The sequence below is a fragment of the Triturus cristatus genome, chromosome 7, assembly GCF_964204655.1.
Source record: "Triturus cristatus chromosome 7, aTriCri1.1, whole genome shotgun sequence".
Lineage (NCBI taxonomy): Eukaryota > Metazoa > Chordata > Amphibia > Caudata > Salamandridae > Triturus > Triturus cristatus.
Genome location: NC_140590.1, coordinates 1,133,491,722 through 1,133,504,988, shown reverse-complemented (window position 1 = coordinate 1,133,504,988; position 13,267 = coordinate 1,133,491,722). Strand labels below are relative to the sequence as shown.

Sequence of the window (13,267 nt, the reverse complement as noted above, 5' to 3'; positions counted from 1 at the left end):
TGGCTATTTCATTTATTACTTACCGGCAAACATTATTCAATGCAGTATTTTTTAGGGCGGTGAAGGGGGTGCTTTCACTGAAAGTTAATTACTCAAGCTGGAGCCATTTAGGTTGTTTCTTTACCTTTCACGTACTCGATTTACTCTTCCAGGTGACAAGTACTTGCTTCTGTCTCCCAAGGCTATACTTATTTTCTGAAACCGCAGGTTGCCCATCATTTTATCCCGATTGTGTTTAAAGGTGGCTCTGATGATGTCACCGCCAGTGACAACATGGCGCCTACAAGTGATTTCATCACCCTTGCCGACCTTATGACACTGCCCTACTGCGTGCATTGCTTCTTGAATTTGATCTGATTGTCTGTTTTGCATCGTTGAACAGTTATTGTGTAACTGTTGGTGGTTGCTTTTATGGACAAGGCCCAAACGTTTTATGTTAATACTTAACATGTAAACCTATTTTTAAATGCTTTGTATGTACCACTACTTATTTTTTGTATTGTACTGACACCACACTGGAGCAACTGGGCGATGTTTATCTGCTGGCACAGGTGTAGTACCCCCTTTTTCTCGTGTTTAACGTTTAATGATCATGAGGCAGCAATATTTGTCACACAATAAATCCCATACCACTATTACTTTGTAAGCAGAAATGGTCACTTTTATTACAACAGGTATGTAACATAACTTTCCATAAATGCAAAACATTGTAAATAACTCAACCTCACTAATATATCGATCACACCTGCTTCTTGCCCTCTTTCTTCCCCATTTCTCTCCCACTGAGATCCACTCATCCCTTTTCCCCCATCATACTAACAAACTCCACGCCCACTTATTCCTTCACCCATTCTGTGTCCTCGGTTTTGTACATGTAGCACAGGTGATGTTGTTGCACCAAGGATATTGTGCTGCAAAACTAAATACTTATAAGGTCCCAAAAGCGAGACCTATTGGCTATGCCAATGCTTGTTTTAATTGTAATGTACCACACCTTCGAAGGACTCTTTTTTAACAGAAAATCTGACCTGGATGTATAAAGTTATTTTTGGTAGTAAGTAAAAATAGGTTATGAAAAGTTATCATCCAACAGCAATGAGACGCCATGTCACCTATCAATCGATGGAAGAAACTAACATTGGAGAAGTTGTGAGCTCTGGACCAGTGGCACCCAACTTACCACAACATGCATGACTTGCAGCACCTCGTAATCCACTGCAGCGGGGTTTCTGACCTGTATCTGCACTTCGCCGGTGTTCACGATCTTGGCTGGGGCGACGGAGAAGGCGGCTGCATCGGGGCCCTCCAGGGTCAGAGTGAAGGTCCCATTTAACAGCTGCGCGAAAACAAGCAGAGTGCTCTGTGTGAGACTTGCATCCATGATATGAGCCTGACCTGACCAAAGATTGGCAAAAAAATGGCTCCCCCTTGCAAAACCTCTATCAGTGGAAACAAAGATGGAGATAAGGAGTCTGAGAAGGAAAGTGAGAGAATGAACAACAGTAAGAGGGCAGAGTATACTGGTCAGGATAAATGTAGGGAAATTAGAGGAAATGGAATGGGTCATCTAGCATGTCTTCTTTGCAGTTACAGCTCAGTTCTTACCTGTAACACTACTGCTATCTCCACAGAGATCCACACAGAGCATTAATAATAGATATAAAGCCTGACCTCCAGCTCACCTATAATCAAGTTACCTGTACCCTAAACATTCTGCCATGAAGACCGGTTACCATACCACTGCACCATCTTTTAATGAACACAGCGACACCAGGGAAAAAATATTCTAGTAATGGGAACTCAATTAAATCTAAATCAGAAGAAGTAGAGAAGTGGAATACTGTTTTGGTTTATGCCAGTACAAAGTTAGCGAGGATATACCACACTCAGAATAAAAAAAAAATATTTTTTCATTCTTTGTTTCAATTAAATTTGATATTTTCCACTTACTTCAACGTAATTGTAGACCTTTTAAACATAATCTTTGCTTTTGGTGCATGCTGACGTGCTGAGTTGTTTGTGTTTTTTTTTAAATAATAGCGCTCTCTATTTTGTGAGATATGGTTAGTAGACCTGATAGGAAGAGAATATGGATTATTTCCGGAGATCCAAGTTATTTATTATTTGACAGACTTTTAATGCGCGCAGCTACACCGATGGGTTTCCTGACGCAGGATAGATGCAGATAACAGTGACGCCAGCAGATAGCTAGAAAAGCCACGTTTTAAATTTTTTTACAAAAAGCCAATAAAAAGTTACTGTTCCTATGAGTGGCTGGAAGAGAGTTCCACAGTTAAGGACCAAGGTAGGCAAAAGGGTGTCCTTTAATACGGGTGAATTGAAACCTGGGTGTGGTGAACAGAGAGTGACTAGAGGACTTCAGCAAACGCATAGGCATTTAAGGAGTCACCCGTCCTAGGATGTATAAGGGCGCTAGGTCATGTTTGGCCTTGAACATATAGCACAGTGCCTTAAATTCTATGTGTTACGAGATCTTAAGCCAGTGCAGTTCCTAAAGCAGAGGAGAGACAGGAGCATGTCTTGGTAGCCATAAAAGTAACCGGGCAGCCACATTCTGAATAGTTTGGAGGCGTCTAATTGAGGTCTAATCCGCGCCTAGGTACAGCACATTTCCAAAATCCAGTCTGGATATGACCAGAGCATGAAGGACCGTTCTCTGCGCTGTTAAGAGGATTAACCAAAGGATTTTTATCAGCCACTTGAGGACTGAAAAACAGGCAGCAGGAACCTTAGACACCTGTGGCTTCAAGGAAAGTTTGTTATCAATGATAAAACCGAGGTTCTTGACCTTAGTAGACAGAGAGGGTAGAAGCCCAAGGGAGTCCGGCCAGTGGCTAGGTCCCCAGAGATCAGGGTTATTGCCCAAGACCATGACCTCTTTCTTATCACAGTTGAGTTTCAGTGCATTTTTGTTCATCCATAAGGAAATATTCCTCAGGCCTGAGTGAAGCAGCGAGGGGTCATCATGTTGGCCAGCTGATAACGAAAAGTTGATCTGAGTGTGATCAGCGTATGAAAAAAGGGTGAGCCCACATTTCTCAATTACATCTGCTAAAGAACGAATGTAGATGTTAAAGAGCAAGGAGCTCAAAATAGATCCCTGGGGGACGCCAGAGGCCAAGGCTAGTGTCTTTGATCTTGCATTAGCTGAAAAGACCTGGAAGGTGCAGTCCTTAAAAAAAGGAGGTCACCCACTTCAAGGCCAAGCCTTCAATACTCAAAGACTCATGTCTGCAAGTCAGAAGTGAGAGAGACACTGTGTCAAACACAGCGCTCAAATCAAGCAGATTGAGAGCAGCCGTGCCTCCAGAGTCAAGATGTTGTCTAAGACATTCAGTAACCCCAAGAAGGTCAGACTCGGTGCTGTGCGTCACCCTGAAACCAGACTGTGAAGGATGGAAAAGCTGATGGGTCTCAATGAATGTGGAAAGTTGCGTATTAACATGCTTTTCCAAAATGTTGCCTAAAAGACAGGAAGGAGGGAAATAGGATGGAAACTTGACCAACAGAAAGGTTCCAAGTCAGCTTTTTTTTAGGAGGGGAGAAACAGAGCATGCTTCCAATTCTGGGGTACAATGCCTGCCTACACTCAGAGAGGTATTAGGAAGCTTTAGAATATCTGTTAAAACGGAATCATCTAAAAGTCTGAGTTTGGCGGTGACGGGGTCCAGTGGAGAGCCAGACTTAATAGATTGCAGCATATTCTTTAGTGATGCCTGATCCAGAAAGGATCATGCCCTAATTTTGGTGGTCTCCTCCAACTCATTAACCGGAAGAGTGACTTCCTCATCACTTCCCATAGGGGTTGCCAAATGTGCTTGGCTCTCTGTCTCTACAGCATCAGCTTCTAATTGGCTGTGAAACTTATCAACTTTTTCTAGAAAAAAACTGGCTAACTCATCGCACTGGTTTTGTGAAAGAGAGGGCGGAGGCAGGATATTACTACCCAACGAGAGTTCTTTCACCATCTAAAAGAGAGTCTTCTGACAGTGTTGAGAACTGACAATCTTCTCAGTAAAGATTTACAAAGGGCATGATATCTTTTTAGCGCCGCCAAATAATCAGATTTGGCCTCCTCAGCATAAAGTTTCCTCCAATGTCTTTCTGGAATTTTACATTGTTTCTTTTCTAATCTAATGGCATCAGTAAACCAAGGGGCAGGAGGATGAGTTCTATACATCTGTTTTAAAGTAGGTGATAAGATGGTGTTCATAGCCTCAGTAAGCCATTGGTGAACAGAAATTTGGTACCAGGGGCGTAACACAGGCCTTTCGCATCCCCCGCGGGGGCCCCCTCAGCACAGTACTCATACCTAAACACTTCGGATTAAATCCGGAGTGGGGGCCCCTCTGTGTACATTGCAGGGGGGGCCCTTAAACTTTCGTTAGGCCACTGTTTGGTACGAGTCAGGTTGAGAGATAAGGGTAGGCTTCGTGTTAAGAAGCAGCTCATTCAATGCTGAAATGTTAAGTTTAGACCAGTTCCTGGCTTTAGAATTCAACACAGGCTGAGAGATGGGGTCGGACATAACCCTAATACTAAAAGGCACTGCAAAGTGATCCGACCAACACAGTTGAAGCGGAGGACGATTTTCAGGACTTTTAAGTTTGAAAAAATGGGGTCCAAAATGTGCCCCGCATGCAAAAACCTACTGGGACCACTGCCTGCCCTAAAAAAATTAAACGAAAATGTTTCACTTATTTTCGTTTTAAATGCATCGTGTTTTTCTTTAAGGAAAATGGGCTGCATTTAAAAAAAGTACTGCTTTATTTAAACACAGTCCCAGACATGGTGGTCTGTTGAACCCAGCAGGCCACCATCCCTGGGAGGGCTGGCATTCCCAATGGGCTCGCAAATTGCGAGAGGCTCATTAATATTAATGAGCCTCGCAATTTGCGACCTCATTGGGAATCGCAAACAGTGTTGAAAACACTGTTGTACATTTCATTTAGCGCCTCGTAATTTGCGACTTGCAATGTGTCGAAAATTGCCAGGCGCTGAATGAAATAGTCGTACATCTGGATCCTGGAGTTCCTCAATTTTGTAATTAAGGAGCTTTTTAAAAATAATGGCAATACCTCCACCAGTTCTATGAGGTCCGTTTAAACCCATGAGAGAAAAATTTGTGGGAAGCGCTGTAATAATATCAAGTAGGGAGCCTTCATACAACCAGGTCTCAGTAAGGAATACTGCATCAGTATAAACGTCACAAAGAAAGTTAAATAAGTGCAGCTGGTGCTTAGGGAGGGAGCGACAGTTTTGGCTAAAACAAAGAAAATGCTGTGCCGGGGAGAGCTCTGCCTGGTGATTCAAATAGGCCTTATGCTCAACATCCCTAGCCTGTGACTCGATCAGAGGAGTAGCCGACTGAGTCTCCCTAGGACAGGTGGCTATGGAGCAAGAAAAGTCACAGGATTCGCATGAGAAAGGTAGAGTGTATGGGTTCAAAATTGGACAATGTGTTTTTGGTGTTGGTCTTAAGCAATGCAGAAACGCAGGATTGTAGGATCTAACCCTGGCTGCAAAGGGTCAGGGTTTCTGGCCCCTGGCCCCAGCTGGACAGGCGCAGACAGGCTTGTCTTAGGTGCACCTTTGGTACGCCAGCGGTGTGCCCGCTGCGCGCATCCATTATGCTTCCGCTCAGCCATCATTTTAAACAGTGTTTCCTTGGATCGACTAGACTGCTCCAGCAGCGGAAGTAAGCACAGCCCCAGAAGTGGGTACAGCTTCACGCTCATCAACCCTCTGCCCCAACGGCACTGCAGCCACGGCAGACCAGGGCAGGGGCCGAGGGAGATGCAGAACAAGCAGCAAGTAGACAGGTGCAAATAAGTGAAATAAGATGCAAAGCGGCAAATGCAAAAATTAAAAAGGCTTAAAAACGTATTAAAATTATCCAAGCAAAACAATGGTGCGCGAGGAAAACAAGCTGAACAAGCATAGCAACATACCACAGTTGTTGTGTGTGACCTAACCCTGGCTTTTCTTTGTAGAGCTACAACTATTAAGACCCAAATAAAGCAAGAGAAATGAATAAGCTAATCTTCACTTACAAGCAACATCTTGTTATTGTGGGGGATGCTAGTCACTTCGACACTGGTCGGTAGAATGACAACTCACTCAGTCAGATACGTAAGTAAAGGGAATGTTTGATGCTGGTGACCAAGTATGGATATCATTAATGGATCTCACGTCAGATTACAGAGTAATAGCTGACTGTTTCCAGGCCACATAGCCCTGGCACTCAGCTGAGTTAGGTGTGCCCTACCAGTTAAGGTGGACTCCATAGATCCTCAATTAGATACGTCATTAGTTTCTTGACTGGGTAGTCTGGATTTCAGCTGCCCTACCTTTACGGAGTGAATGGAGCCCAAGGCACCATTCTCTCTGACATGTTTGAATGGTGCCTTGGTACGGCTGGGTCAACAAAGGATGGGAAGTATTACAGTGGTGGGTTAGAGAGACCCTATCATGTTATATTACAAGAATCAACAGATTCCACACTCATTCCTTTATCAGCGTCATCAAAACCTGGGCTGCCATACCTTGTTATGGTCAGGAAGTCTGGGCCACATTGTCTTATCAGCATCCCAACAAATCTTGTCCACTTTAAATTTATCAGAGTGTCACAAAACCAAAACTCTGTAACCTTGTTGAGGTGTCAATAGTGCTCTGGTGTCTTACCTTGTCAGGGTCGTGAGCTGTGATAGTCAGGTCTTCTACGGGCACGCGGCCAGAAGCATGCTCCTCTATGGTGCCCACATAGTTATTCTCAGGAGTGATAAAGTCACAATTGGGCATCTCACAGTTGTAGAACTCTGGCCTGTTGTCATTGATATCCAGCACTTGGACTGTCACCTCCGTGGTTGTCACAGCAGTTTGGTTGTAAATGTTTAGATGTGCTTCTTGAGCCTGGAAGAGAAAAAACACTGCTGTGTTGCTTGTTGAACTGGCAATGGAGCAGATATGGGCTAGGTTGGCCTTAAACAAGATAAGAAGATTTTTTAACAGAGTCTTGACTCTAAAATAGCACTAGACCACTTACACTGCCAGGCTGGTATTTTACATCTAAAAAATATGGCCCTTATTACGATGAGACTTGGAAAGCCTCCAACTGCAGGTCGAACTTTCCGAGTCTCATCGCGGATTTCACTTTCGACCGTTGCATTACGATGCAGGTGGTCAAAAGTTAAACTGGCCAGTCATTTCAGCTGGATTCGGGCAGGCTTAAGGAGCCCTGTGTGTAATCCCTATGAATGCCGTTTCCGCCGTACGGATTACGATGTCGGTTTCCGACAGGCGTTCCATATCTGGCTTTCCGACATGGAAAGTCTGGTGGAATGCGAGATTGGGGGTCCCTAGCAAGGCCCCCTTCACCCTGCAGCCTCCGGTTGGGTGCCTAGGGGGCACCTATGTTGCCACCCTGTTAATCCCTGCACCATGTGGCAGTCTTCCTGAGGTGCCTGCCACACAGTGCAGGGATGAACATATTCTCCCAATTTCTCTATGGGAGCTTGTGCTATGGTCCGTTTAGTCCCCAGCACAAGCTCCCATAGAGAAATGGGAGAATGCGATTGCACCATCCATTGTAATGCTGCGGTCGGGACTTTCAACCCAGCTGTCTTAAGACAGCTTGTTGAGAGGTTTAAAGTGCACATATCTGGTTGGCTGTCGCAAGATGGCCGGCCAAAGAGACATGTGCACTTTGCCTCTGGTGACCTCAAAACTTGGCGTACATCCCCCTTCTAACCCGTATCTTACCCGTGCTGTCAGGGAGGAATACAATTCCGACAAGTGTGGTACATTTTCTTCTGGTGTGCCCATTTCAATCATGGTCTTACAAAATTTGGCCTGGTTAACATGATTAAAAGCACTACTTAAATCAGCAAAGCAGAAATGAATATGTCCCCTCTTCACTAACGTGTATTTGCCAATAAGACGATTATGGTTGGTACACTGCTCCACAATCCCCATCTCCCTCCTGAATCCATATTGGGAGGCTTTTAGCACATGATCATCAGCTGCCCAAGTATCTAGTCTGTCACACCCAATTCTCCCCATTATCTTATTGGATGAATTCAGGAGGAATATAGGGTGGTGAAATTTAGCAACCCTCTATCCCCTTTTTTTTAAAATTTGACAATTATACTGTTGGTGGAACAAATCCTCGGGCCACTGCGTTATAGATCTTTGTCAGTATCGGGGCCCATAATGTCATATAACACTTGAATGCATCCACTGGGACCCCAGGGGCTTTCCCACAAGCAGACGTTTGAATGGCAAGTCTGACCGCCGCAATACTAACCGACTGCCGGGGAACAAAAGGAATGAAGATTGTGTCACCTTTGGTTGTGACTGGATACTCAGTCCCAGATTTAAAGATGTTTCCAAGATGGGTTATCCAATCTGTTGCAGCGACAAGTGTCTCCACCCTCCGTTCTGAGTCATCTGTCAGAGAATGTATTACCCTCCAGAAGAGTGTGGAGTCTCTAGTTCTCGCTGTCAGTTCCAAGTTAGCCCAGGCCTGTTCTTGTAACTTTCTCTTTCTCTGGTCTATAGTCTGTTTGTATATATATCTAAGCTGTAGGACTTTGATGTTATTACAGACTGACAAGTTTTCCTTGTTATCTTTTTCCACCTTTTCCAACAAGGACACTTCATCTATCCCCATCCATTTAAGGCTAATTCAATTGCTCCTAGCTACTGCAATGTTAGATGCTAGGCGTGTAACTTCACTGCTCCATCTTTTGATTTTCATAGTTAATGTAGGGGAGGAATGGTCACTAAAACGAGTACGTCTTACAGAAAAGGACCTGAAAAGCTCCAGGCCAATTTATGACATTATAATATGGTCAATACAGGTTGGTCCCGATTCACAAAGGCAATTTGAAACAAAAGTCTAACTTTACAACTTTTGGTATTCACAGAGGTAATTTACGAGTCATATCTTTATATTCAGATTCGGGCCGTAATCTCTGTCTTGGGCCATACTTTCCACACCCAGGCAGTACTCTCCAGCTCGGGACGGATGAAGTGTAATCAATTGACCAGAATGCAATTTTTACAAAAATGAACATTAGGAACATGTGATAAAGGGTAGAGGAGGTCATAAAAATCAGTTTGGGCAGGTAAAAGGGTGTGGCCGGACACTACATCATATCCTTTGCATCATGGTATATGCAATCCACAATTTGCGCTCAGTCCACACTGAGGGGAGAGCAAATTGTGGACCGCAGCATATGGCTGGACACTCCATTATATCCCAAAAAATGTTGCTCGTTTGCATCATGGTACATGCAGTCCACAATTTGCGCTCCCCTTAGTGTTAACTGTTGTGACAGATAATTCAGAGTCTACTCACTCTAAAAAAGGAGGGAGGCCCTGCCCTGGCTCTTCCTGGCAATGACGGGCAGGGATGGGCCTGCCCTTGGAACAGGCTTAGCCTGGGTGCATTCTGCACGTGGCCTGCATGGCAAGACAGGTGAACGTGCTATATAGCGCTTAATATTCACGCAGATGAGACTAATCACAGGACCACCTCCTCCTGGGACCCTGGAGCGTTCTGGTTGATGTAGTTTGCCCTAGCAGGTCTACCAACAAAGCACACACGATCTGACACTTCGGGACAGGTGAACGTGCTGTACAGTGATTGATATGCACAGAGGTGACACTAATCACAGGGCAGCCTCCTGGGGCCCTGGAGCATTCGGGTTAATGTAATGTGCCCCAGCAAGTCTGCAAGTCCACCAACAAAGCACAAATTATCCCCATTGTGTATAATTATTTCCTGCTTTCTATTTTTTCCCATCATTCTGTGCTTTCCAGACTACCCTTATCACTAAGTTTCCCTTTTTTCTGGATATTCCCACTGGTCCTATGCCCCTGGTCACAGGTGTCTCAAGTGTGTGTTCCGCACTTACCGCAACAACCAGAATGACCTGCTCATTGGAGTCCAGCAACTGCTCCCTGTCAATCGTGCCACTCACGAAGATCTCTCCGGTGGAATAGGTAATGCTGAACAGTCCGGGAACAGTAGAATCTGAGGCAAAAACAAAGAGATTCAAGAAATGTCATTTCATGCCCCCCAAGCAGCCACTGAGAACTGAGCACCTTTTTAGTGCCCCTACTGCAGAAAGTGGGGGTTTTGTCTCTCCTCTGGTCTCTCTTCCTAAGGCGTCTTTTATGCATTCCCTGCTCTCTCAAGGTACCTTCTTCTCTGCCTTATTTTGGATGTTACTCCATGCCAAAGTCCATCTCTTCTTTACCGTGGTAGCACCCCCACCTCCAAATACCCCTCTTTTTTCAACTGACTGTGCTACCTATCCCAATTCATACTCCCCCTCTTCTTTCACCTCCTCAAGGTGTCTTGCTTTCTTCACCTTCTACATATGGTCTGACACCTCATAGCTCCCTTCTGTTTCAACCTCCTTGTTGTAGCTTTGCCCCTTCCTAGTTCTCCTTTCTTCCACCTTCTTAAGGTATATTTTCCACTGTCCTAGTTTCTGTGTTCTTTTAAGAAATGAAAAGAATTCATAAGGAAATGAAAAGAATTTATAAAGCGCACGATGCCCTGAGGTGTCAAAGCACTAACTGAAGGCACCCTGAAGCATTCAGAAAATTGCCCCAAAGAGGATAATGGAGATGGGAGGAGAAAAACCATGCTTTCAAAAGCTTTTTAAACATGACAATTGAGTCAGCTTCTGAAATATGGACAGGCAGAGCATTCCACAGTTTGGCAGCAGCCACCGAGATAGAATGGCCTCCCCACCTGGCCTTCTGAAATCTGGGAACCAACACCTTTTTGCGGAAGGAGGATCTGAGAAGTCTACAAGGGGTGTACCAGTGGAAGAGAGACTTAAGTTGGCTGGAACCTTTCTGATACAGGGCTAGAAAGACCAAGCAAAGAGCCTTAAAACTAATCCTCTTTCTGTCCATAAGCCAGTGGAGGGAACAAATCTTGTCTCTGATCAAGAGACGCCTCTTGACTTTAAGAATAAGCCAAGCAGCTGCGTTCTGGGCAACTTGAAGTTTGTTAAGACAGGAAGCATTAATATTAACACACATGAGTTGCAATAGTCCAATTGCGAGGTGACTAGTCCGATAATGACTGATTGGCACAGTTCCACAGGAATATAAGGGAAAACCATTCTCAGAGTCCCGATGATAAGAAAACAGGTGCTAGTAGTGTGGCTGAGCTGGGTATCAAAGCTCAAGGTCTTGTTGAATAAAACACCTGGGTTTTTGGCTGATTTGACCGGAGTGGGAAGGGATCCACAATCCTCCGGCCACCAGATAGTGGACCAAATAGACTCCTGAGTGCCAAACACCAATACTTCTGTTTTATCAGCATTAGGTTTTAGATTGTTGTCTTTAATCAACCTACAAATGCTGGACATACAATGATTGAACTTCTCAGCTACAGAAGTCAGGTCATTGGAATAGACACAATGATCTGGGTGTCATCTGCATACAATAGCACCTAGAATCAAAAAGAGCACACCAATTCAGCCAGTGGAGCAACATACATGTTAAAAAGAGTCAGACTCAAGGACGAGCTTTGAGGCACTCCACAAGGAATGATAAAGGCTTCCGCCTTGAAACCTTGCAACTGACAGTTGGTACTCTGTTGGTAAGGAAATAGAGGAGGAGCTTAAGTGCGGACCCACTGACACCCATTTACTGCAGACATTGAATCATATGTTCTGGCGAGATGGTGTCAAATGCTGCAGACAAATCAAGCATCACCAGAATGGCCGCCCCACCCTGAGCAATCTGGCGGCGGATGTTGTCTGAAGGCACAGTAAGAGCAGACTCTGTACTGTCCCCACACCTGAAATCATTTTGTGAGGAGTCATGGACGTCATGAGACTCAATACATTTAATCAATTTCTGGTTAACAACCTTTTCAAGTATCTTGGCTGGCGTTGTAAGTAGGAAAATAAAGGCAGATGTTTTTCAGATCCTCAGGGTCCACATTAGGTTTTTAAAGCAGTGGACTGACAATTGCTTCATTCTAGGGGGCGGGAAAGACTCCTGATTGCAGCGTGAGGGTAAACACATTCTACAGAAAGTCAGCAGGAGGTTCCAGGGCCAGTTGGAAAGTTTTAGATAAACAGGAATCAGGCAGAGATCCAGATTCAGCAACAAATCCTTGGTTTGAGGCAGGGAAATTCAGTGAGCTGATTAGACTGAGGGCACAAGTTAGCAGTTTCATGAAGGGACTCACTTTCCATTTTTAGATTAAAATCTGAGTGAATATTCAGAATTGTATAATGAAAGTATAGTGCCATTCTGTCACAGAAGCCTTGGGATGAATTAAAAAAGTCCTGGGAAGAAGGGGTGGACAGGAATTTTACTACTTTAAAAAGTAGCTTAGGGGAGTTGTTAGCAGCCCTAATGTTCTCTGTAAAGAAAGATGCTTTGGTCACTTTGATGGCACATTTATAACTCAGCAAGAGGGCCTTATTCTTCTCTTTTTCCCCAGGGCTAAAGTGGACTTCAATTTCTGCGCGTACGGTTTACTTCTGGTGACCATTTTGACCTTAAGAGGGGCTATACTATACAAAGCAGTGGCGAACCAGGCTTAAAAGCCTTCTGCAAAATAGCCAGAGGAGTCGACATGTCTAGCTCTGGAGGTGTAATCTTACTCACATTCCTGCAGGTAATAGGCTTGGGTGAAGCCAGACTCGCCCTGACGTGGAGCGAGGGGAAAGGACAGTAAGTGACATAGCCTGACGGTCTGCCCAGCTAAGAGAGCGAACACAGTCAACAGTCAGATCTACATAGTTGGTAAAAATACCACTGAGAGTGTGACCTGCAGTATGGTTAGGCGAACACACTCGCTGGGAGAACCCAAAATTGGACTTAAATTCAAGGAGGTAGGCCGTGACTTCACATAAGGTATCGTTTAGATGGAAATCAAAATCCCCCAGCAGGGTAATGTGGTTATGTACCACGTATGGTTCCAGGGCCTGACCCCAGGCCTCTGGAAAATTGTCCCATGAGCCTGGAAGGTGTTATGCCAGGATTTTAGCGAAGGTGTCACTAGCAGAGATGGTAAGCCTAAAAAATGCGACCTCTATAAACTCTTCTATGTTCATGGCCTCCGATCTCTTTGTCCAAAATGGTCATGTTGCAGAGGTTATTATATTTTTTCACTAATCTTCTGGTCAAGAGACCGGGTTCCTGGTTTCAGCAGTTAGATACCCTACTTAGGGAATTGATATGGGACAGCAGCCACCATAGA

At 44.6% G+C, this 13,267-nt stretch overlaps 1 protein-coding gene across 1 annotated transcript in view; it reads right to left on the bottom strand.

Moving 5' to 3' along the window:
• CDHR2 (cadherin related family member 2) overlaps positions 1-13,267 on the bottom strand; it is a 284,644-nt gene that overhangs the window by 116,620 nt on the left and 154,757 nt on the right. Inside the window, exons 11-13 of the mRNA XM_085618291.1 lie at positions 9,942-10,060; positions 6,706-6,933; positions 1,181-1,336 (exon numbers count right to left, since the gene is read on the bottom strand). Coding sequence (XP_085474417.1) covers positions 1,181-1,336; positions 6,706-6,933; positions 9,942-10,060 — 503 coding nt within the window. The remainder of the gene's footprint in view (positions 1-1,180; positions 1,337-6,705; positions 6,934-9,941; positions 10,061-13,267) is intronic.